Genomic DNA, 23948 nt, shown 5'->3' on the forward strand with positions numbered 1-23948 from the left:
TATTAGAATCGTTTGTATGGGTCAAAGGGAGTCAAATTTTGACCTATGACCACCTTTGACACATTACATGATGACATATGTCCTTAGGGGTCATAGGAACCCTAGGGACATATTAGAATGCTTCGTATAGGTCAAATCGAGTCATAGGTTGACCTATGACCCCTTTGTACCCATTAAATTACAACATATGTCCCTAGGGGTCTTTGGACCCCTAGGAAAATATTAAAATTATTCTTATGGGTCAAAATGGGTCATAGGGTGACCTATGACCCCCTTCGAACCATTACGTGATGACATATGTCCCTAGGGGTCTTAAGACCCCTACGGACATATTAGAATGCTTCATATGGGTCAAAGGGGGTCATAGGTTGACCTATGACCCCCTTCGACCCATTAAATGATGACATATGTCCCTAGGGGTCCTAGGACCCCTAGGGACATATTAGAATCGTTCTTATGGGTCAAAGGGGGTCATAGGTTGACCTATGAACCCCTTCGACCAATTACATGACGACCTATGTTCCTAGGAGTCTTAGAGCCTCTAGGGAGATATTAGAATCATTCTTATGGATCAAAGGGGGTCATAGGGTGACCTATGAACCCCTTTAAACCATTAAATGACTACATATGTCCCTAGGGGTCCTAGGACCCCTAGGGATATATTAGAATCAGTCATGTGTGTCAAAGGGGGTCATAGGTTGGCCTATGACCCCCTTCGACCCATTACATGATGACATATATCCCTAGGGACATATTAGAATCGTTGGTATGGATCAAAGGGGCTCATAGGTTGACCTATGACCCCCTTCAACCCATTAAATGATGACATATCTCCCTAGGGATCCTAGGACCCCTAGGGACATATTAGAATCATTCTTATGGCTCAAAGGGGGTCATAAGTTGACTTATGACCCCCTTCGACATATTAGATGATGACATATGTTCCTAAGGGTCCTAGCGCCCCTAAGAACATATTAGATTCTATCATATGGGTCAAAGGGGGTCATAGGTTGGCCTATGAACCCCTTTGACCCATTAAATCACGACATATGTCCCTAGGCGTCTTAGGATCCATATAGACATTTTAGAATTGTTCATATATGTCAAAGGGGATCATAGGTTGACCAATGACACCCTTTGAACCATTACATGACGACATATATCCCTAGTGTTCCTAGGACCTCTAGGGACATATTAGAAACATTATTATGGGTCAAAGGGGTTCATAGCCTGACCAATGACCCCCTTAGACCCATTACATGATGCCATATGTCATTAGGGGTCCTAGAACACCTATGAACATATTAGAATCATTCTTATGGGTCAAAGGGGCTCATAGGGTGACCTATGACCCCCTTCGACCCATTACATGATGACATATGTCCCTAGGGGTCCTAAGACCCCTAAGGACATATTAGAAATGTATATGTCCCTAGCGGTCCTAAGACCCCTAGGGACATATTAGAATGCTTTACATGGGTCAAAGGGTTTTATAGGTTGACTTATGATCCCCTTTGACCCATTAAATGACAACATATGTACCTAGCGGTCTTAGGAACCCTAGGGACATATTAGAATCATTCTTGTGGGTCAAAGGAGGTCATAGCATGACCTATGACCCCCTTCCACCCATTAAATGACGACATATGTCCTTAGGGGTTATGAGACCCCTAAGGACATATAAAAATTGTTAAAATGGGTCAAAGGGGGTCATAGATTGACCTATGACCCCCTTTGACCCATTAAATGATGACATATGTCCCTAGGGGTCCTAGGACCCCTAGACACATATTAGAATCATTCATGATCCATTACATTACGACATATATCCCTAGGGGTCCTAGGACCCCTAGGGACATATTAGAATCATTTATATGGGTCAAAGGGGGTTATAGGTTGACCTATGACCCCATTCTACCCATTACAAGATGATATATGTCCCTAGGGGTCCTACGGCCCTTAGGGACATATTAGAATTGTTCATATGGGTCCAAGGGGGTCATAGGTTGACTTATGACCCCCTTCGACCCATTACATGACGACATATGTCTTTAGTGTTCCTATGACCTCTAAGGACATATTAGAATCGTTCTTATGGGTCAAAAGGGGTCATAGCTTGACCTATGACACCCTTAGACCCATTACATGACGACATATGTCACTAACAGTCCTAGAACACCTAGGGACATATTAGAATCGTTCTTATGGGTCAAAGGGACTTATAGAGTGACCTATGACCACCTTCAACTAATTACATGACGACATATGTTCCTAAGGGTTCTAGGGCCCCTAAGGAGATATTAGAATCGTTCTTATGGGTCAAAGGGGGTCATAGGGTGACCTATGAACTCTTTCAACCCATTAAATGACTACATATGTCCCTAAGGGTCTTAGGACCCCTAGGGACGTGTTAGAATCATTCATATAGGTCAAAGGGGGTCATAGGTTGGCCTATGACCCCTTTTGACCCATTAAATGATAACATATATCCATAGGGACATATTAGAATCGTTCTTATGGGTCAAAGGGACTCATAGGTTCACCTATGACCCCCTTCGACCCATTAAATGATGAAATATCTCCGTAGGGGTCCTAGGACTGCTAGGGACATATTAGAATCATTCTTATGGCTCAAAGGGGATCATAAGTTGACCTATGACCCCCTCCGACATATTACATGATGACATATGTCCCTAGGGGTCCTAGCACCCCTAGGAAGATATTAGATTTCATGATATGGGTCAAAGGTGGTCATAGGTTGACCTATGATCCCCTTCGACCCATTAAATGATGACATATGTCCCTAGGGGTCCTAGGACCCCTACAAACATTTAAAATTGTTTATATAAGTCAAAGGAGATCATAGGTTGACCTATGACACCCTTCGACCCAGTACATGACGACATATGTTCCTAGGGTTGCTAGGACTTCTAAGGACATATTAGAATTGTTCTTATAGGTCAAAGGGGGCCATAGCTTGACCTATGACCTCCTTAGACCCATTAGATGACGACATATGTCACTAGGGGTCCTAGAACTCTTAAAGACATATTAGAATCATTCTTATGGGTCAAAGGGGCTCATAGGGTGACCTATGACCCCCTTCGACCCATTACATGATGACATATGTCCCTAGGGGTCCTAGAACCCCTAGGGACATATTATAATCATTCTTTTGGGTCAAAAGGGGTCATAGTTGACTTATGACCCACTTTGACACATTACATGATGACATATGTCCCTAGGGGTCCTAAGACCCCTAGGGACATATTAGAATGCTTCATATGGGTCAAAGGGTTTCATAGGTTGAGCTATGACTACTTTCGACCCATTAAATGATGACATATGTACCTAGCGGTCCTAGGACCCCTAGGGACATATTAGAATCATTCTTGTGGGTCAAAGGAGCTCATAGCATGACCTATGACCCCCTTCCACCCATTAAATGATGACATATGTCCCTAGGGGTCCGGGGACCCCTAGGGACATATAAGAATTGTTAATATGGGTCAAAGGGAGTCATAGATTGACCTATGACCCCCTTCAACTCATTACATGATGACATATGTACCTAGGAGTCCTAGGACCCCTAGGGACATATTAGAATCGTTCATGACCTATTACATTATGACATATGTCCCTAGGGGTCCTATGACCCCTAGGTACATATTAGAATCGTTTATATGGGTCAAAGGGGGTCATAGGTTGACCTATGACCCCCTTCAACCCATTACATTATGATATATATCCCTAGGGATCCTAGGACCCCTAGGGACATATTAGAATCATTCATATGGGTCCAAAGTAGTCATAGGTTGACCTATGACCCCCTTTGACCCATTACATGACGACATCTCCCTAGTGTTCCTAGGACCTCTAGAAAAATATTAAAATCGTTCTTATGAGTCAAAAGGGGTCATAGCTTGACCTATGACCCCATTAGACCTATTACATGACGACATATGTCACTAGAGGTCCTAGAACGCCTAGGGACATATTAGAATCATTCTTATGAGTCAAAGGGCCTCATAGGGTAACTTATGGCCCCCTTCGATTAATTAGATGACGACCTATGTTCCTAGGAGTCCTAGGGCCCCTAGGGAGATATTAGAATTGTTCTTATGGGTCAAAGGGGGTCATAGAGTGACCTATGAACCCCTTCGACCCATTAAATGACTACATATGTCCCCAGGGGTCCTAGGACCCCTAAGGACATATTAGTATCATTCATATAGGTCAAAGGGTGTCATAGGTTGGCCTATGACCCCCTTCGACTCATTAAATGACAACATATATCCCCAGGGACATATTAGAATCATTCTTATAGGTCAAAGGGGATCATAGGTTGACCTATGACCCCCTTCGACCCATTAAATGATGAAATATCTCTCTAGGGGTTTTAGGACCCCTAGGGACATATTAGAATCATTCTTATGGCTCAAAGGGGGTCATAAGCTGACCTATGACCCCCTCTGACATATTACATGACGACATATGTCCCTAGGGGTCCTAGCACCCCTAGGAACATATTAGATTCCATCATATGGGTCAAAGGGGGTCATAGGTTGACCGATGACCCGCTTTGACTCATTAAATGATGACATATGTCCCTAGGCGTCCTAGGATACCTACGAACTTTTAGAAATGTTCATATAGGTCAAAGGGGATCATAGGTTGACCTATGACAACCTTTGACCTATTACATGATGACATATGTCCCTAGGGTTCTTAGGACTTTTAGGGACATATTACAATCGTTCTTATGGGTCAAAGGGGGTCATAGCTTGACTTATGACCCCCTTAGACCCATTACATGACATATTTCACAAGGTGTCCTAAAACTCTTAGGGACATATTAAACTCGTTCTTATGGGTCAAAAGGGCTCATAGGGTGACCTATGAACCCCTTCAAACCATTACAAGATGACATTTGTCCCTAAGGGTCCTAAGACCCCTAGGGACATATTAGAATCGTTCTTCTGAGTAAAAGGGGGTCATAGGTTGACTTATAACCCACTTCGACACATTATATGACGATATATGTCCCTGGGGGTCCTAAGACCCCTAGGGACATTATAATGCTTCATATGGGTCAAAGGATTTCATAGATTAAAATATGACCCCCTACGACCCATTACATGATGACATATGTACCTAGTAGTCCTAGGACCCCTACATACATATTAGAATCATTCTTGTGGGTCAAAAGGGGTCATAGGGTGACCTATGACCGCCTTCCACCCATTAAATAATGACATATGTCTTTAGGGGTCCTAGGACCCCTAGGGACATATAAAAATTGTTATTATGGGTCAAAGGGGGTCATAGATTGACCTATGACCCCCTTAAACCCATTACATGATGACATATGTCCCTAGGGGTCATAGGACCCCTAGGGACATATTAGAATCATTCATGATCCATTACATTACGACATATGTCCCTACGGGTCCTACGACCCCTAGAGACATATTAGAATCGTTTATATGGCTCAAAGGGGGCGATAGGTTGACCTATGACCCCCTTTGACCCATTACATGATGATATATGTCCCTAGGGGTCTTAGGACCCCTAGGGACATATTAGAATTGTTCATATGGGTCCAAGGGGATCATAGGTTGACCTATGACCCCTTTTGACACATTACATGACAACGTATGTCCCTAGGGGTCCTAGGACTCCTAGGGACATATTATAATCGTTCATATGGGTCAAAGGGGGTCATAGGTAGACCTATGACCCCCTTTGACCCATTAAATGATGACATATGTTAGTAGATTTTCTAAGACCCCTAGAGACATATTAAAATCGTTTGTATGGGTCAAAAGAAGTCATAGGTTGACCAATGACCACTTTCGACACATTACATGATGATATATGTCCCTAGGGGTCCTAGGACCCCTAGGGACATATTAGAATGCTTCATATGGGTCAAACGGGGTCATAGGTCAACCTATGACCCCCTTTGACATATTAAATGACAACATATGTCCCTAGGGGTCCTAGGACTGCTAAGGACATATTAGAATCATTCTTATGGGTCAAAGGGGGTCATAGGTCATCCTTTCAAACCATTACATGATGAAAGATGTCCCTAGGGGTCCTAGAACCCCTACAGACATATTAGAATGCTTCATATGGGTCAACGGGGGTCATAGGTTGACCTATGACCCTCTTCGATCGATTAAATGATGACATATGTCCCTAGAGGTGCTAGGACCCAATGACATATGTTCTTAGGGGTGCTAGGACCCCTAAGAAAACATGTCATCATTTAATGGGTCGAAAGGGGTCATAGGTCAACCTATGACACTCTTTGACCCATTTGAAAGATTCTAATATGTCCTTAGGGGTCCTAGGGCCCCTAGCAGCATATGTAATCTTTTAATGGGTTGAAGGGGATCATAGGTCAACCTATGACCTATGACCCCCTTTGACCCATAAGAACGATTCTAATATGTCCCTAGGGGTTCTAGGACCCCTAGGAACATTTGTACCCTTTGACCAATAAAAATGATTCTAATATGTCGCTAGGGGTCCTAGGACCCCTTTGGCATATGTCATCATGTAATGGGTTGAAGGGGGTCATAGGTTAATCTATGACCCCCTTTGAACCATAAGAAGCATTCAAATATGTCCCTAGGGGTTATAGGACCCCTAGATACATATGTGATCATGTAATGGGTCAAAGGGGGTCAAAGGTCAACCTATGACCCCCTTAGACCCATAAGAGTGATTCTAATATGTCCTTAGGGTTCTGAGGACCCCCAGGGACATATGTCATCATGTAATGGGTCAAAGCGGGTCATTGGTTAGACTATGAACATCTTTGACCCATAAGAATGATTCTAATATTTTTCTAAGGGTCCTAGGACCCCTAGGGACATAAGTTTTCATGTAATGTGTCGAAGGGGGTCATAGGTCAACCTATGACACCTTTTGACCCATAAGAACGATTCTCATATGTCCCTAGGGGTCCTAGGGACATATGTCGTCATGTAATGGGTCCTCTTTGACTCATATGAACAATTCTAATATGTTCGTAGGGGTCCTAAGACCCCTAGCGACATATGTCATCATTTAATGAGTTGAAGGGGATTATAGGTCAACCTGTGACCCCCTTCGACCCATATGAATGATTCTAATATGTCCCTAGGGGTCATAGGACCCCTAGGGACATATGTTGTCATGTAATGTATCGAAGGGGGTCATAGGTCAACCAATAATCCCATTTGACGCATAAGTTTGACTCTCATATGTCGTTAGGGGTCCTAGGGACATATGTCATCATGTAATGGGTCAAAGGGGGTCATAGGTCAACCTATGACCTCCTTTGACCCATATGAACAATTCTAATATGTCCCTAGGGGTCTTAGGACCCCTATGGACATATGTCATCATTTAACAGGTCGAACGGGGTCATAAGTCAACCTATGACCCCCTTTGACCCATATGAACAATTCTAATATGTCCCTAGGTGTCCTATGACCCCTAAGGACATATGTCATCATGTAATGGGTCGAAGAGGGTCATAGGTTGACCTATGACCCCCTTTGACCCATAAGAACGATTCTAATATGTCCCTAGGAGTCCTAGGACCCTTAGAGACATATGTCGTTATGTAAAGGTTCAAAGGGGGTCATAGGTCAACCTATAACCCCCTATAACCCCCTTTGACCCATAAGAATGATTATAATATGTCCTTAGGGGTCTTAGGACCCCTTTGGGAATATGTTGTCAAGAAATGGGTTGAAGGGGGTCATAGGTCAACCTATGATCCCCTTTGACCCATAAGAAGCATTTGAATATGTCCGTAGGTGTTCTAGGACCCCTAGGGACATATATCATCATGTAATAGGTCAAAGGGGGTCATATGTTAACCTATGACCCCTTAGACACATAAGAATGATTCTAATATGTCCCTAGGTTTTCAAGGACCACTAGGGACATATATCATCATCTATTGGGTCGAAGTGGATCATAGGTCAACCTATGACCCCGTTTGACCCATATGAACAATTCTAATATGTCTATAGGGGTCCTAGTACCCCTAGGGACATATGTCGACATTTAATGGATTGAAGGGGGTCATAGGTCAACCTATGATCCCCTTTGATCCATAGGAATAATTCTAATATGTTCGTAGGTGTCCTATGACCCCTAGGGACATATGTCATCATGTAATGAGTCGAACGGGGTCATGGGTTGACCTATGATTCCCATTGACCCATAAGAATGATTCTAATATATCCCTAGGGCTCCTAGGATCCCTAAGGACATATGTCGTCATATAATGGGTCGAAGATTGTCATAGGTCACCCTATGACCCCCTTTGACCCATAAGAATAATTCTAATATGTCCCTAGGGGTTCTAGGATCCCTAGGAACATATGTCGTAATGTAAAGGGTCAAAGGGGGTCATAGGTCAACTTATGACTTCCTTTGACCCATAAGAACGATTCTAATATGTCCCTAGGGGTCCTAGGTCCTTTTTGGACATATGCCATCATGTAATGGGTCGAAGGGGGTCATAGGTCAACCTATGAGACTCTTTGACCCATAAGAAGCATTTGAATATGTCCCTAGGGGTTCTAGGACCCCTAGGGACATATGTCATCATTTAATGGGTCAAATGGGGTCATAGGTCAACTTATGACCCCCTTAGACCCATAAGAATGATTCTAATATGTCCTTTGGGTTTCGAGGACCCCCAAGGACATATGTCATCATGTAATGGGTCGAAGCGGGTCATTGGTCAACCTATGACCACCTTTGACCCAAAAGAATGATTCTAATATTTTCCTAGGGGTCATAGGACCCGTAGGGACATATATTGTCATGTAATGTGTCGAATGGGGTTATAGGTCAACCTATGACACCCTTTTGACCTATAAGAATGATTCTCATATGTCCCTCGGGGTCCTAGGGACATATGTCATCATGAAATGGGTCAAAGGGGGTCATAGGTCAACCTATGACCCCTTAGACACATAAGAATGATTATAATATGTCCCTAAGTTTTCAAAGACCACTAGGGACATATGTCATCATCTATTGGGTCAAAGTGGGTCATAGGTCAACCTATGACCCCGTTTGACCCATATGAACAATTCTAATATGTCCATAGGGGTCCTAGGACCCCTAGGAACATATGTTGTCATGTAATGTGTCGAAGGGGTCAAAGGTCAACCTATGACCCCATTTGACTCATAAGAATGACTCTTATATGTCCCTAGGGTTCTTAGGGACATATGTCATAATGTAATGGGTCAAAGGGGGTCATAGGTCAACCTATGACCCCCTTTGATGCATATGAACAATTCTAAGATGTCCTTAGGGGTCCTAGGACCCCTAAGGACATATGTCATCATTTAATTGGTCAAAGGAGGTCATAGGTCAATCTATGATCCTTTTTGACCCATACGAACAATTCTAATATGTCCCTAGGTGTCCTATGACCCCTAAGGACATATGTCGTCATGTAATGGGTCGAAGGGGGTTATAGGTTGACCTATGACTCCCTTTGAGCCATAAGAATGATTCACATATTTTGTCATGTAATGGGTCGAAGGTTGTCATAGGTCACCCTATGACCCCCTTTGACCCATAATAATGATTCTAATACGTCCCTAGGGGTCTTTAGGACCCCTAGGGACATATGTAGTCATTTAAAGGGTCAAATGGGGTCATAGGTCAACCTATGACCCCCTTTGACCCATAAGAACGATTCTAATATGTCCCTAGGGGTCCTAGGACCCCTTTGGACATATGTCGTCATGTAATGGGTTGAAGGGGGTCATATGTCAACCTATGATCCCCTTTGACCCTTAAGAAGCATTTGAATATGTCCCTAGGGGTTTTAGGACCCCTAGGGACATATGCCATCATGTAATAGGTCAAAGGGGGTCATATGTCAACCTATGATCTCCTTAGACACATAAGAACGATTCTAATATGCCCCTAGGGTTCTAAGGACCACTAGGGACATATGTCATCATGTAATGGGTCGAAGCAGGTCATAGGTCAACCTGACCACCTTTGACCCATAAGAACGATTCTAATATTTCTCTTGGGGTCCTAGGACCCCTAGGAACATATGTCATCATGTAATGCGTCGAAGGGGGTCATAGGTCAACCTATGACCCCCCTTGACCCATAAGAACGATTCTCATATGTCCCTAGGGGTCCTAGCGACATATGTTGTTATGTAATGGGTCAAAGGGGTCATAGGTCAACCTATTACCCCCTTTGACCCATATGAACAATTTTAATATGTCCCTAGGACCCCTAGGGACATATGTCATTTTTTAATGGATTAAAAGAGATCATAGGCCAACCTATGAGCCCCTTCGACCCTTATGAACGATTCTAATATCTTCCTAGGGGTCCTAGGACCCCTAGGGACATATGTCATTATGCAATGTGTCGAAGGGGGTCATAGGTCAACCTATGACCCCCTTTGACCCATAAGAATGATTCTCATATGTCCTTAGGGGTCGTAGGGACATATGTCATCATGTAATAGGTCAAAGGGGGTCATATGTCAACCTATGACCCCCTTTGACCCATATCAACAATTCTAATATGTCCCTAGGGGTCTTAGGACCCCTATGGACATATGTCATTATTTAATGGGTTGAAGGGGGTAATAGGTCAACCTATGACCCCTTTTGACCCATATGAACAATTCTAACATATGTCATCATTTAATGGGTCAAAGCGGGTCATAGGTCAACCTATGACCCCCTTTGACCCATATGAACAATTCTAATATGTCCCTACGGGTCTTAGGACCCCTAGGGACATATGTCGTCATTTAATGGGTCGAAGGGGGTCATAGGGTGACCTATGACCCCCTTTGACCTATATGAACAATTCTAATATGTCCCTAGGGGTCCTAGGATCCCTAGGGACATATGTCTTCATGTAATGGGTCGAATGGGGTCATAGGTCAACCTATAACCCCCTTTGACCCATATGAACGATTCTAATATGTCCCTAAGGGTCTCAGGACCCCTAGGGACATATGTCGTCATGTAATGTGTCGAAGAGGGTCATAAGTCAACCTATGACCCCCTTCGACCCATTAAATCAATTCTAATATGTCCCTAGGGGTCCTAGGACCCCTAGGGACATATGTCATTATGTAATGGGTCGAAGGGGATCATAAGTCAACCTATGACCCCCTTCGACCCATATGAACGATTCTAATATGCCCCTAGGGGTGCTAAGACCCCTAGGGACATATGTCGTCATGTAATGGGTCAAAAGGGGTCATAGGTCAACCTATGACTCTCTTTGACCCATATGAACGATTCTAATATGCCCCTAGAGATATGTCATCATTTAATGAGTCAAAGGGGGTTATAAGTCAACCTATGACCCCCTTTGACCTATAAGAACGATTCTAATATGTCCCTAGGGGTCCTAGACCCCTAGGGACATATGTTGTCATTTAATGGGTCGAAGGGGGTCATAGGTCAACCTATGACCCCCTTTGACCTATGACCCCCTTTGACCCATAAGAATGATTCTAATATGTCCCTAGGTGTCCTAGGACCTTCGACCCATAAGAACGATTCTAATATGTCACCAGGGGTCCTAAAACCCCTAGGGACATATGTCATTGTGTAATTGGTCGAAGGGGGTCATAGGTCAACTTATGACCCCTTTTAAGTCATATATATTAATAATATACATATATATATATAACGTTATTATATTTAATAAAAATATTACGTTATTATATATATATATATATCATTATTATATTTAATAAGAATATTACGTTATAATATATAAATTACGTTATTATATATATTAATAACATATATATATATATATATTACGTTATTATATTTAATAAAAATATTATGTTATTATATATATTAATAACATATACATTACGTTATTATATTTAATAAAAATATTACATTATTATATATATTAATATCATATATATATATATTACGTTATTATATATATATTAATAACATACTTATATATATATATATATATATATATATATATATATATATATATATATATATATATATATATATATATATATATATATATATATATATATATATATATATATATATATATATATATATATATATATATATATATATATATATATATATATATATATATATAATGTTATTATATTTAGTAAAAATAATAATAATATAAATAAATTATATTTATACATTATAATAAGAATAACATAATATATTATATGTTATATCTTTACATAACGTTATATATATATATATATATAACAAAAGTAATTTATAAATCATAAGCTATAACTCTTAAATTCTGTTTTCCCTCCAAAATGGGTTGGGATTTCAAATTTTCCACCAAAATTCACCAAGCCATACCTGATATCCAATTTCAAATCAGATATCCGATTATGCTTGGTATTTACCAAGCCTACCCAGTCAACCCAAAAGACGTGTTTGAAGAGGATTTTAGTGATACTCAGACTTTGGGTAGCCGTCTGACAATGTTATTTTGATCGAAATTGAATGAAACGAAAAGAGTTTTTTAATATTGCTCTCGAGATTTCATCAATATAATTTTTGTCAAATTTTGAGTTCGATAAGTATTTATTAGTTAATTATCAATGAAGATTATTGTAAAGTGCTAATTGACATACTGATTGAAAAATAGCTATAACTTTCAAACGGTATAACATTTTTTAAATCTAAAAGTTGCGTCACATTCTATGCTTTGCCTAGTATAAGAAAAAAAATTTTAAAAAAAAAATTTGGTAATCAATTAATAATATGATAATCAATTAATAATAATTATTAATAAATAATAAATTTGATCTATCATAAATAGTTTCTAAGTTCATGTTTAAGACAAATTGATTAAAAATTAAAAAAATGATATTCACATCATTTAACCATCACAAACAAGTCAATTTTAAATAACTTGAATTTTATTGAAGAACATCTTTGCATCCATTTGTAACTAGAATACACCTATCCACTTGATTAGATATTAAAAATCATTTCTTCAATTATAAGAGTATGTATGAGAACTAAAGAATTTTAAAAATAATATTTATAATACTTAATATTTCATTTGATCATTTTATAAAAATAATAAAAAAATTATAATACCAAAGTTTTTGTCTTAGAAGATTGCTAGTGAATTCATAAAATTCTTATATATAAGATTATGTTGACCATTCAAATAATCATAAAATATTTGTATTTTCAAAACTTTAACAAATATACATTTAATCTATTAAAAAAATCAAATTTATAATAAAATGAAAAAAATATTATAATGATCGAAACAATTTTTAATCACTAATTAAAATCAAAATGATATATATGGGCTCCTAAACATGATGTGAAATACAAACCTTTTAGATGTAAATAGATAAATATTAAGCTGAATGAAATGAACCCATAAATAAATAAATAAATAAATATGAATCCAAAATCAAAAACTTTTTGATAAAGAGGAGTCTCGTATGTGTGTCTATATAATAATAATAATAATAATAATAATAATAATAATAATAATAATAATAATAATAATAATAAAAAATAATGATTTTTTATCTTTTATAAATAGTTTCTAAATTCATGTTTAAGATCATCAACCATCACAAACAAGTCAATTTTAAATAACTTGAATTTTATTGAGGAACAACTTTGCATCCATGTGTAACTAGAATACACTTATCCACCTAATTAGATATTAAAACCTATTTCTTCAATTGTAAGAGTATGTATGAAAACTAAAGAATTTTAAAACAATTTAAAATTAATGTTTTTAATACTTAATAGTTAGCTTGGTCATTTTATAAAAATAATAAGAAAATTGTGCAATAAAAAATTGAAATACTAGAATTTTGTCTTAAAAGATTGCTTATTATAGTGAATTCATAAAATTATTATATATAAGATTATCTTGATTAGTCAAATAATCATAAAATATTTACATTTTCAAAATTTTAACAAATATGCATTTAATTTATTAAAAAAAACAAATTTATAATAAAATGAAAAAAACATTATAACAATTGAAACAATTTTTTAATCACTAATTAAGCTGAATGAAATGAACCCACATTAAAAAACAAAAAAACAATATGATAAAGTGGAGTCCTCTCCATGAGAATTGAATTAATAAGGTTGGACATATATATATGTGTCCTTGTAAACACAACTGTTATAGATTGGTACCACAGCTTAACTATTGTTTTCATGTATTATCCAACACGACAATCTTAATGGGGTGCCTGTCCACATGAAAAGAGAAATAAACTAATTTAACGACCACATGCTGCTTCTACCTAACCTTAACTAGTCTTTGTGGCTTTCTAAACCACCCATTTAAATGATTTTAACTATGTTAAACTACATCAAATTTGGTAAATTGTTTTTATTTAATATATGTCATATCTTCTAGGAAGATTTTGTCCACTGATTGAATTTATGGTTTTGTTTGTATTCAATTATACGGAATAAATTCTACATTCACCTTTATGGTTTTGTTGATATTAAATTATACGGAATAAACTTTCCATTCATATTTTTAGATTGACATTCCATTCATCTTTTTTTTACATTGATAATGTACTTTTTTTCCAAAATTATTTTACATTAGAATGTATGGTGCAATTTATTCTTGGGATCGTAAGAATAAGTTATAATAATTTAGTGATTTTGTTTTATTGAACATTTAACATATATACGATTTATGATATAATATAGAGTGTAGTTTAATATGTTACATAAAAAAATATAATGAATCATTTAAAAAGAACAACAAATATAATAGATAATAGAAAATTGATATCATTATATGAAACTAGTGTTTCTAAATTCTTATGGTTTCAGACCCCCCCCTATCTACATATATATTATTTCTAAATAATACATGTATATACATATCTATCTTTTTAATATATTTATAATTTAATCTATTTTTTATGGATAATATATAATTTCATTAATATAAGACAAAGTTACATCTTAATATTACATTCTTTACTCCATCTCCAAGCATAATCCATTCGAGAAATGAAGACTTAACCATTCTAACTACTCAAGGGACTTTGTTATTCTCCCCTACAACACATATTGTTTTCCTACAAAAAGGAGCATTGCCCACTTGAGACCCTTTGTGCAATAATTATAACAACACCATAGACTTTATGATTGTAGCATAAACATATATAGTAGTAGCGTCTAAAACCATAGGCATCTACAAAAAATATTAGCATAATAGTCAAGCATTGCTCAAAAATAGAAAACAATTCATCTCACCAGAGGTCCAATGCTACACATTCTCATAGTGAATTTTGCCACCAAGCTTCTTGTCCTTCCTCGAGTTCTAGCTCGTGTTGGAACTTCAGTAGGAAAGGCCCTCATGACTAGCATATCCTCAACTTCAAAGTTCCCTTTTTCCATCGTCAACTCTTCCTAACTCAAATTCCTTTACAATTTATATTCTTCCTTATCTATCTTTCCCGTACACTTAATGAAGGGAATCGACCCATATTTGCATGCCTCCTCATCCTCAATGCATTCTGAAATATCTTTTCCAACACCTAGAGCAACCCATTCCAAAATTGAATCTAGACACAAAAGTAATTCCTCGTCAAAGAGAGAGTGGGCAACCCATCTCACAAAACTGGTTTCATTACCTAGTTCAAGCCCCCAAGCAATCACCATGGATTCATTAATTAGTATTTCAACACAAATAATATTCATTTATATGATTATTTATTTATTTAAAGTTTTTAGTTATAATACTAATTAATAGTTATATTTATATTTATAATGTATTTATGCAAATATAAAAATATTATATATATATATATATATTCTCTCTAATCAACCATTTAGAGCCCCCTCTACCTTCACCCATTTAGCAAGCTAATTAAGACACAATTATATATTTCTTTCCAAAAACCTAGTAAGCCTTTGTCATAGACTATAAAAAGTCTTTGAAATCAATTTAATCATATTATTTCTTTTATAAAAAATAATTCAAGATTAATTATTTTTTTGATGTTAGTACCGAAGACAAATGTAATCATGTCGTTAGTACTTTTGGATAGGCTAAGTACTATTGCAACAATTTATGGATTCCTCTTTTTAACAAGTTATTGAATAAGCTCAATTGTACCAATTAAAATTCTTTTTATTTAATATTTTTCTATAAGTATTGTGTGTGTGTGTGTGTGTGTGTGTGTGTGTGTGTGTGTGTGTGTGTGTGTGTGTACACACACATATATATTATACATATGTATATACATATATGTTTACATATGTATACATACAAACATATATGTGTGTGTATATGTATGTATGTGTGTGTGACGTGTACACACACACACACATTTGTATATATTTACTTATTTTTTCAACTAATTAGTTCTACTTGTTTTTTAAGTTTTTAAAATTCTCTATTTTTTATTTGGTTAGAGTCTTGTCTTGTCATTGTTGTACCTACCATTCATCATCAAGATCCCAATGATGGATCATGGAGTGTGAATTGAAAGGATGATTTCAAAAATTGACACAATCATGTCTAGAAGCATGTCAACATTGTCATAGACTGTGGAAACCTACTATCTCTAAACTACTATTGTCTAACCCATGATCATATTAGCAATCTCTAGGATTTCACATCTCTAACAACTTGCAGGTTTTTGGAGAGACAAATCAAGAAGAGGACAATGCCTTCTCCACATTCAACAACTGCATGGTCTTCTCAAGAAGTCAAGGTATCGAAAAAAGAAGAAGTAGAGTATTTGATGATTAAGGTTCTTGAGGTAGAGGGCAAATTATTACAAATATTATTTTTTAAATATTGAAATATGTATTTACTTTAAAAAATATATATTTTCAATCTAAATTAAAAATTAGAATTTTGATATAAATGTTCCATCTAATTATATTAAAATATTAATTAAGTTGAAAGTATTAAATATTATCATTACAATTATTACAATTTATTCTCTTAGAATTTTAAACATTACTATTGTACTTAATTAAACTATTATAACTTATAGCAAATGCAAGCCACTAGGTGACACTTCTTAGTACTTGCCCTAGGCTAAGTACTATTGTGATGCTTTAACTGTGATTAAAATTTTTGTTTTCTATGGGTTTGAATTAATCATTTTTTAAATGTTGACTGTGCATATTATAAATGTAAGAATTTTAAAATTTGATTGGGTGAGCTCATTTACCTCTTATAATCGCTTGATTTGATACCTTTCTAGACTTATTTTTTATTAAGCTAATGTGATTCATTAATGTTTAATAATTTTTTAAATATAAACGCATTGATTTAGATTTTTATATTTTAATATTATATTTTCTTATAACATCAATTTTATCGTCTAAAAATACTAAAAATAATATTATTTATATTATATAATTTTTTAAGAAATATTAATTTATATTATTATTATGAAAATATTACTAGTTTCATATTATAATTTATTTATAATATAATTTAAAATTTATTAAATTAAAAATAGAATTATATAAAAGTTAAAGACAAGTACTAAGTCACTATGTGACACTTCTTGTTTCTTGCTTTTTCCTTTTGCTCTTGATCAAAGTTTGAAGACTCGATTATTGTAATTCTTTTTGCTCTTGATCAAAGTTTGAAGACTCCATTATTGTTATTCTACATTTTAAAGTATCTCTAAAATATCTAAGAATAATGTGTTACTTAATGACCTCGAATTACATATAGTATCTTTTTTTTTTCTTTTTTTTCCCTTTCTCATAAAATCCTTTCAAATTTCTATTTTATCCGTTGTAATTCTTCTCTTTTCAAATAAAGACAACCGTTTATACTAATCATTAATTTTGATAGCTATTTATCTCCATTATAATTTTTCTCTTTCAAATAAAAATATTTGTTATCACTATGTGACACTTGTTGTTTCTTGCTTTTTCCTTTTACTCTTGATCAAAGTTTGAAGACTTGATTATTGTAATTCTACATTTTAAATTATTCTAAAATATCTAAGAATAATGTATTACTCATTGACCTCGATTCACATATAGTATTTTTTTTTCCCCTCTCATAAAATCCCTTCAAATTACTATTTTATGTGTTGTAATTCTTCCCTTTTCAAATAAAAACAACTGTTTATACTAATCGTTAATTTTGATAGCTATTTATATCCATTGTAATTTTTTCTCTTTCAAATAAAACTATCTGTTATATAGTAATCATTATTTTTATTACGGTGAGTTAATGTTGTTATAAATCCTATTTTGTAATTGATTAACCCCTAAATTTATGTCCATGCTTGAATTTTGAAATATCATGATAGGCAATGCAAAGACTATGACATTTCCTATCCTAATAATTGCCCACGGTAAAATTAAATAATTATTATTTGTACATTTTGACAGATGAGAGCCGTTGGCACAAGTTTTTCCGCCCTCGCTGTATATCCGTTGCGTGCGATATATATACATTGTGTATATGTTGAAGTGAATTAGTTCCTTACTAGTAAAGTCGTTTCATAAAGCCTGCACTGGCCAACTGTCCAGCACGGGAACTTGTTCCATGGATTGACTGGTCTTGTACTTATTTGCAACTGGGAACTTGTCATTTTAACGTGTCAAATCGAAATTCTTGACAGATACAGGAATATACACACTGAGTATATGCTTTCTTGAGTTGCTGCAACGGTCTGTGATTTCAAATTAGAGGCATAGAAAGCCCCAGCCATGAGAGAAGTGTTGTTATTTTCATCGTTACTATGATTGGGGAAGTTGTGAGGCCATGGATCGATTAAGGACATTTGGATCTCCAGGCCCTTCTCCATCTCCATCCCCATTTCCATCTCTATCTCTGTCTCTGTATGGTGATCAGTACATTGGAGCACATAGAAGCCATGCTGTTATTATATCGGTAGCCATTGTTTGCAGCCTTGTTTTCCTTGGATTAGTCTTGCTTGGATTCTACCGCTGCAGAAGACGCGATGTAGGTAGAAGAAGCACCAGACAAACCAAAATTGATGGATTCTCCCAAAATCCCTCTAATGGCAATGTATCAAAGCAACCCAGTGACAACGGCAGCCCAGGTAATATATGTTATATAATCGCCTTAACATTGCCCTGAATTCCAACGATGCCCACAGTCCAGATTAATATATAAAATGTATATGCTCACATAAGTTGTCATTTTCAATGACACCCACTATGTTTTCCCTTCCTTGATTATATGCCCACAAAAGTTTTGCTTTTCAGGGGCAGCCATTGTCCTGATAAACTACCCATTTTCTGGGTACCAACAGAGGTTTTCCTTCTACATTGTCACTCGTAATCAAGATGCCGTGTCGGTTTGGATTGAAACAGAGATATGTCTTTCGTTGTTTGTTTACAGACACTGATTGTATAAATTGCAGTGTTATTTCTCAATAGAATGCTCTTTTTAGTGATGGCTCACAGAGAAAAAAACCTACATTGTTACTGTTTTTCTCAGAAACATCCTTAATTACTTACGTGGACTGATAGCTGTAGAAAGAATGTGTATAATACCCATGTCGGCTTTAGTTTGCTTTTAGGAGCCATTAAACCAGGAACAGAAGTATTCGGAATCAATATATAAATATGATATTCAGCTGCGAGAGAGTTGAGTAGTGATGAATATGTATTGAGGAATTTGCTTGTTGTCTGGTGCAGATTTGAGGAAAAGTTCCTCAGCAGATCATATAAATCCTCCTATCGCTGCTATCCGTGTTATAACGCACAAAGAAGCCCAAGTGTTTACTTACAGGCAGCTCCAATTTGCTACAAACGATTTCAACCCTGCTAATGTTATAGGCAATGGAGGATTTGGATTAGTGTACAGAAGCATCTTGCCTGATGGTAGAATAGTGGCCATCAAACAGCTTGATAGAGGCGGCAAGCAAGGAGAGCATGAATTCAGAGTTGAGGTATGCATTTTTGCCCTACATTGATAATGGTACCTTCAATTGAGGGACTGATTTATCCTTCCCTTTTCCTTTTTCTCAATTGGGTTAGTATATATTTGATTTTGTAACAGGTGGACCTTCTGAGCCGTTTGCATTCTCCGCATCTGCTTGAGCTGATTGGTTACTGTGCAGATCTAGACCACCGCCTTCTTGTGTATGAGTACATGTCTAATGGAAATTTGCAGGAACATCTTTACTCTGATGGTGAGTCCAAATTGTTGATTTTTTCCAATGGTTGCTCATGTGAACAAGTACATAATCTCATTTAGGTGCACACAGTCGCATTAGGCACTACACTCTTTTCGGTGCTTGACCAGAAACCAGACTTACCTTTGTTAGAGTGGCCATTTCATTAGCTACTGTTATATCTAAGGACGCCATTGTTTCATAGCCATTAAGGCTTTCAACTTCTAGCAACTCGATTTCGAAGATTTCGAAGATTATGCAGTTTCACACAAATTCTCATCTGTTCCCAAACCAAACCCACTGGACCTGTTGAAAATGCGCTGAACTTAGGTACGAAATTCATTTACAATGTCTTGAAATCTTTTAATGGATCTTCAAATCCCTAGTCCCTTCTATCCCCAGCAGATCAGCTCAGCTATTGTTTTCTACACCTTCGCTGGTCCCTTTAAATCGCCTGATCCGCTAATTATTTTAATTCAGAAAATATAGTCACTTAAGGTCCTCAGGCAAGATAAATAAGGATCTCATTCCGTATGAATGCATATTTGATACCTCATATCTCAAATCTGAAGATTCCATATTGGTTTCAGAGAAAATCTGTAAAGTTTAAATCAGTGTTTTTAATGTAAGAGGGTCTTTTTAAGGTGATTGGGTTTCCTTCTTCTAAATTAGTGTTTTCAATTGCAAATTGTTTCTGGACTGGCTCTTATCAAATGGCTCATTAGGGTTTGCTTTTTCCCTTGATGGGAAAACTGACCTACACTGCCTGGAAAGTTGAAAATTCGCCTTTTAAACAAATGGTTGTTGATTCGTGACAGGTTCACCAGGCAATCCACCTTTATTGGATTGGGGAACACGGTTGAGAATAGCCTTGGATGCAGCTAAAGGTCTAGAATACCTTCATGAGCAGGTCATTCCTCCAGTGATACACCGTGATTTGAAGGCCAGCAATATCCTGCTTGATGAAAATTTCAAAGCTAAAGTGTCTGATTTTGGGTTGGCAAAGCTTGGCTCAGACAAACTTAATGGTGAAATATCAACTCGGGTCCTAGGAACTACAGGATATGTTGCCCCCGAGTAAGTTTCTTAATATTTACTGATTTTTTTGTTTCTGGATTTGATTGTGTTGGCATCAACGTTTCGGATCATACTCTCTGATTCATCATCAAGATGAGAGAAGGATGTCAGATAAATGATGATGGATCAGTGTGATCCGAAACATTGATGCCAAATAAACATACACAATTAAATCCAGAAACAAAAAAAAATCATTAGAAATAGATTGTAGAAATCTAATATTATTATTCTTAACATTTATCAAAGAATATTTCTTAGCTGAAAAAGAAGCACAGGATTCAGCAAGTATGCTTTGACAACATTCTTAAAATCTATTGCAGGTATGCTTTGACAGGACACCTTACTACAAAATCAGATGTATACAGTTTTGGCGTTGTGCTTCTGGAACTTTTAACTGGTCGTGTACCTGTTGATATGAAGAGGCCTCCTGGACAAGGCGTCCTCGTCTCTTGGGTATTTATTCTACCCCCATTTTGATTCCCTGTATCATGTGATTTAGGACTAGATTTTATTTAGGTGCCAATTTTTTTTTTTTTTGGAATTTAGCTTGTGAATTGGCAGAATTAGAGCAATGCCAAACATATGATAAAAATTAAAAAGCTCAGGCAGCTTTGCTGACATATTGGTTTGAGGGTAATCTATGACATTGACAGTTGTTATCATACGTTTTTGGATTTGATTGTGTATATTTTTAGCATCAACGTTTCGTATTGCACTCCGTGATCCATCGTCAGGATGAATAGCAAGAAACGTATAACACGAAGTGATACTAAAAACACACACACAATCAAATCCAGAAACCTATGATAACAATTATGACGGATTGTGGAAATTTGATATCTCAGATTGTAGTTAATTCTTAACTGGCAATTTTAATTAAGCTCATTTGAGCATTTTTGTTTCTTTTCAACTGATAAAGGAGAGTTGATTGCTTTGGTTAGGCTCTTCCCTACCTTACCGACAGAGATAGGGTTAATGAAGTGGTAGATCCTTTTCTGAAAGAACAATACTCAAAGAAGGAACTAGTACAGGTATTTTGAATCAATTTTCCTTACCTTGTTATGCTCATTGCTTAACAGATCCTGAACTGCCTCATGAACTAATTCACTTAGTGGTCTCTACAGGTTGCAGCCATTGCAGCAATGTGTGTACAGTCAGAAGCTGATTATCGTCCCCTTATGACCGACGTGGTTCAATCACTTATTCCCCTTGTTAGACAACACACTGGATCCAGAGTGACAAGCTCTCCCAACTTCCGCCATCATATGGTTACTGTCAAATCCTCCTCAATTGACAGTGGAAGCAGTGGAACCAGCCTTAACAGCCCACGCATCATCTAAAGTTGAACTAGTTTAAGAGAAAGTATGCATGCAGCTAACCCTACATCCTCTTTATCTTGGGTGTCAGTAGGGTTAGGGTTCTAATCATTTACAGAGTATGGGTACATGACTACAACAAGGTTAGATCTATCCCTGAAAGCTTCAAGGATACTTGATATTTAGTCACATTCTTGCTGTTCTAAGCCTTTCTAAGCTGTTCTACGGGGGACAAGGACATCAGAGCTGTTCTAAGCCTTTCATGAATCTTGGGTACTCGATTATGCTGTTAATGAAGCTCGATTGAACAATTGATGAAGTAGATGCTGAGCTATACACAGGCTACTACAGCATCTACACTATACTATAGAATTTTGCTCTCTTATTTCACGGATCGTCTCCTGACAGGAAAATATGTCGGCATAACCCAAGGTTTTGGCATTTGCTTATTTCACTCACTATTCAAGGCCTGAAGTAGAGTAATCCCATACCCTGTATTGAATTGTAGGTTTGCATATGCGCCCCTGTTCCAGTTTGATGGAACCTACTCCTTTTGCAAGCTAATTTTCATTCCATGTATCTATTTTTAAGAAAGGTTCCGTCTTCCAATATATCTGTTGGCTACTTATACATCTTCCAGGAATTCAGGCTTCGTGTTCTGCACTGTATGAACTCAACCCATTGAATTTGGACATCTAGTCCAATGTTATGGATTTGTAGATTTCACTTCCTATTAAAAGCAGTTTTGAATAAAAACTAGAGCAGTTGGGATGAGATATTTAGAGGGAAAACAGTTATCCCCTATTCGGGGCTATTTCAGTTTGTGACCATGTATTCTAGAGGGCTTGGGGATTGGACCTAAAGTTCTACTTTCAGGACAGTTTCATGGAAATGTGTAATTGCACTTACATTTTTATAGTGTTTATTCTTTTTGAAGACCCTGGATATTTAGAAAATAATCTTTATAAAGCTTAATTAAAAAATGCATATATTAATTTAAAAAAATGAATATATATAAGAGAAAACAACCACCTATCCAAATCGGACCCAACTCAGGTTAAAACTAAGAAGCTTGTTGCAATAAGACAAATATTACTTTTCTTCAGGAGTACAAGGTACATGATTGTAGTAATGATCTTGAACATTGTAGGTAGAGACCCATTGTGGTTATAGCTGAGAGTAGAGCCTCACTCTCCCTAAATGAGATAGACCGATGTAAAATAATATTACAGAATAAAACCATGCATAGTCATTTCCTTTGGAGGAAAAGTGGCAGAGAAGATAGCTTTACATGGGGCACCCATACATCAAAGGATACATTGACAATTTTTTAAAATGAGATTATATGATGAGAAAATATGGTCCGAATGAAAATTTTA

General features: G+C 36.6%; 1 protein-coding gene across 1 annotated transcript; it reads left to right on the forward strand.

Annotated features, from left to right (window-relative positions):
• Positions 1-18487: 18487 nt before the first annotated feature.
• LOC149553073 (putative serine/threonine-protein kinase PBL7) lies at positions 18488-23505 on the forward strand. The gene is made up of 7 exons (XM_089788580.1): positions 18488-19096; positions 19698-19951; positions 20062-20194; positions 20995-21253; positions 21574-21706; positions 22195-22284; positions 22378-23505. The coding sequence occupies exons 1-7, from the start codon at positions 18796-18798 to the stop codon at positions 22591-22593; spliced, it is 1386 nt and encodes a 461-aa protein (XP_089644706.1). The 5' UTR covers positions 18488-18795; the 3' UTR covers positions 22594-23505.
• The last annotated feature ends 443 nt before the right edge of the window (positions 23506-23948 follow it).

The sequence above is a fragment of the Cupressus sempervirens genome, chromosome 6, assembly GCF_028749045.1.
Source record: "Cupressus sempervirens isolate cs-2001-9-10 chromosome 6, ASM2874904v1, whole genome shotgun sequence".
NCBI classification, from domain to species: domain Eukaryota; kingdom Viridiplantae; phylum Streptophyta; class Pinopsida; order Cupressales; family Cupressaceae; genus Cupressus; species Cupressus sempervirens.

Excerpts from the sequence above, each read along its gene's own strand:
- LOC149553073 (XM_089788580.1), top strand. The coding sequence starts at position 18,796 with ATGGATCGATTAAGGACATTTGGATCTCCAGGCCCTTCTCCATCTCCA. Across the intron at positions 20,195-20,994 it reads GGAACATCTTTACTCTGATG|GTTCACCAGGCAATCCACCT; the intron begins GTGAGTCCAAAT and ends GATTCGTGACAG. Across the intron at positions 22,285-22,377 it reads CAAAGAAGGAACTAGTACAG|GTTGCAGCCATTGCAGCAAT; the intron begins GTATTTTGAATC and ends TGGTCTCTACAG.